Here is a 2,744-nt window from a genome sequence, read left to right on the forward strand (position 1 = left end):
TTGATTGGGAGCCGGGAGTAGATAGCCCGAGCTATGTCCGAACACCACTTATCCGGTTGTTTTGATTTTGATGATGAATGCTCAAACATATGCCTTTAATGTTTTTAATGATTATTGAATTGTGTTGAGTGGACTCTTTATCCTATTAGTGAATGTTTTTATTTTATTTATTTATTTATTTATTTATCTATGTATACAAGTTTTACCTTCTATTAATCGATGAAAAACACGTACTATAGAATGGAAAACTACGATTTTGAATTCGAGGCTGAGATCCCAGAGGAAGGTCCCCTCAATGGTGGACGTGGGCGTGGACGTGGTCGTGGTCGTGGTCGTGGACGGGGACGGGGGCGCGGCAGAGGACCTGAAGGCCAAGGAGGAGGATATGACTATGAAAACTTTGTGCCCCCAGTAATTCCTGACCGCACTGCCGCCGAAAAATTTAAGAAGGAGAAACCCCCGACTTTCGACGGAATGGGTGGACCTGAAGACGCTGAGAGATGGATAAGGGCGGTGGAACGAATCTTCCACTACATAAACTGTGAGGACAATGAAAAGGTTAAGTGCGCCACGTACCAACTCGTGGACGAGGCGGATTTCTGGTGGGAGTCGGTGAAGAACACCATGACTGAGGAACAGCTTGGGGAGCTAACCTGGGCGGAATTTAAGACCAAGTTATTTGAGAAATATATACCAGAGTGCTACCGTCAAAGAAAGCAAAACGAATTTTGGAATCTGAAGCAGAGAAACATGACGGTATCTGAGTATGACCGGACTTTCAATCAGTTATCCCGTTATGCTCCACACCTGGTGGACACAGACGAAAAGCGAACAGAAAAATTCCGAAATGGTCTGCGCCATGAAATTTCAATCGTCCTTGCAAGCCAAGGAGGCCTCACCTACGGCCAAACCTTGAACAGGGCACTCACCATCGAGTCACTATTGCCTAAGGAGAAGGCAAAGGGCCCTGCCCAAGCTGCTCACCCACCACAGCCTGGCCAAGCATCACACTCAGATGTGGGAAAAGGGAAGAGAAAATGGGAAGAATGAGGAAATTATGAACACGGGAGGAGGCCGTGGGCAGGCAACCAGGGACGAAACTACAATCAACAGCAGCAAGCCCCACAAAGGCGACCATGCCCGAGGTGCAACAAGTTTCACCAAGGGGAATGCCTAAGGAGAACGATCGTCTGTTTCAATTGTGGTGAGCAGGGGCACTATGCTAACACATGCCCGAAAAGGAATAGAGGAGCCCCACAGCAGTATAACCCTGGTCATCAGCAGAGGAACTTCGGGAATCCCCCAAGAAACCCGGGGAACCAGCAACGGAACCCGGCCAACCAACCAAGACAAAATCAAGGCCCGGGAGGCAACCAGAGACCACCGCAGAATGCTAGGGCCTATGCCCTCAACCAGCAGCAGGCAGCACAGGGCCAGGGGAATCTTGCAGGTATGATAAATGTAATCGCAACACCGATTATAGCTTTATTTGATACGGGAGCATCCCACTCTTTTATTGCGCATGCTGCCTGCGAAATGCTGAATTTGACCCCGGAGTTAACCCAAGAATCATTGGAAATTAGCGTCCCGGGAGGTGGAAAAATGACAACTAGACATGTCGTTTTGAACCTAGAATTGAACATAGGCGTTGACACACTTAGGGCCGACCTGTATGTTATCTCCATGATAGAGTTCGACATAATCTTAGGAATGGACTGGCTCACCAAGACCAGTGCCACAATCTACTGTGATGAAAGAAAAATCTCATTCCATACGCTGGAAGGAGGTGAAACAAATTTCCATGGAATCAGAATGGGAGCCAAGGTTCCAATAATCTCCGCCATGAAGGCCACCAGGATGTTAAGAAAGGGGAATTGTCAGGCGTACCTAGTTCACCTGATGGGGCAACTCGAACAAAAGAAGACGATCGATGAAGTTCCGACTGTTAGAAATTTCCCCGACGTCTTTCCTGAGGAATTACCTGGCCTACCACCAGATAGGCAACTGGAATTTACAATTGACTTGGAGCCCGGAGCTGCACCGGTGTCGAAGGCGCCATACAGAATGGCCCCACCAGAGCTACAAGAATTAAAAATGCAACTGCAGGAGTTGTTAGACCTGGGTTTTATACGACCCAGTGTGTCACCTTGGGGAGCACCAGTTTTGTTCGTCAAAAAGAAGGATGGCTCGTTGAGGATGTGTATTGACTACCGAAAACTCAACAAGCTCACGATAAAGAATAAGTACCCCCCTTCCCAGGATTGATGACCTGTTCGACCAACTGAAGGGAGCGGGCGTATTCTCCAAGATAGATCTTAAGTCTGGCTATCACCAACTTAAGATAAGACAGGAAGATATTCCCAAGACCGCGTTTCGAACCCGATACGGGCATTACGAATTCACAGTGGTGCCTTTTGGTTTAACCAATGCACCGGCCGTATTCATGGATTTGATGAATCGAATCTTTCACCAATTCCTGGACAAATTCGTTCTGGTCTTCATCGATGATGTACTCATCTACTCAAAAACAAAGGAGCAACACGAGGAACACCTACGCATAGTGCTGGAAATCTTGCAAGCGGAACGGTTATATGCCAAGTTTAGCAAATGCGAATTTTGGCTGAGCGAAGTGATGTTTCTCGGGCACATTGTTTCGGCCAAGGGAATTAAGGTAGACCCGGCCAAGGTGGAGGCCGTCAAGGAATGGAAGACACCAACAAACGCCCATGAGATCAGAAGCTTCC

General features: G+C 47.7%; 1 protein-coding gene across 1 annotated transcript; it reads left to right on the forward strand.

Annotated features, from left to right (window-relative positions):
• The first annotated feature begins 240 nt into the window (after nt 1-240).
• Nucleotides 241-1,050, forward strand: LOC131018499 (uncharacterized). The gene has a single exon (XM_057947217.1). It carries the CDS (start codon nt 241-243, stop codon nt 1,048-1,050), a length of 810 nt encoding a protein of 269 aa, XP_057803200.1.
• Nucleotides 1,051-2,744: the final 1,694 nt, after the last annotated feature.

Source organism: Salvia miltiorrhiza, chromosome 3 (genome assembly GCF_028751815.1).
Source record: "Salvia miltiorrhiza cultivar Shanhuang (shh) chromosome 3, IMPLAD_Smil_shh, whole genome shotgun sequence".
NCBI classification, from domain to species: domain Eukaryota; kingdom Viridiplantae; phylum Streptophyta; class Magnoliopsida; order Lamiales; family Lamiaceae; genus Salvia; species Salvia miltiorrhiza.

Bases quoted from the DNA above. Each gene is read 5' to 3' on its own strand.
- LOC131018499 (XM_057947217.1), top strand. From the start codon at position 241: ATGGAAAACTACGATTTTGAATTCGAGGCTGAGATCCCAGAGGAAGGT.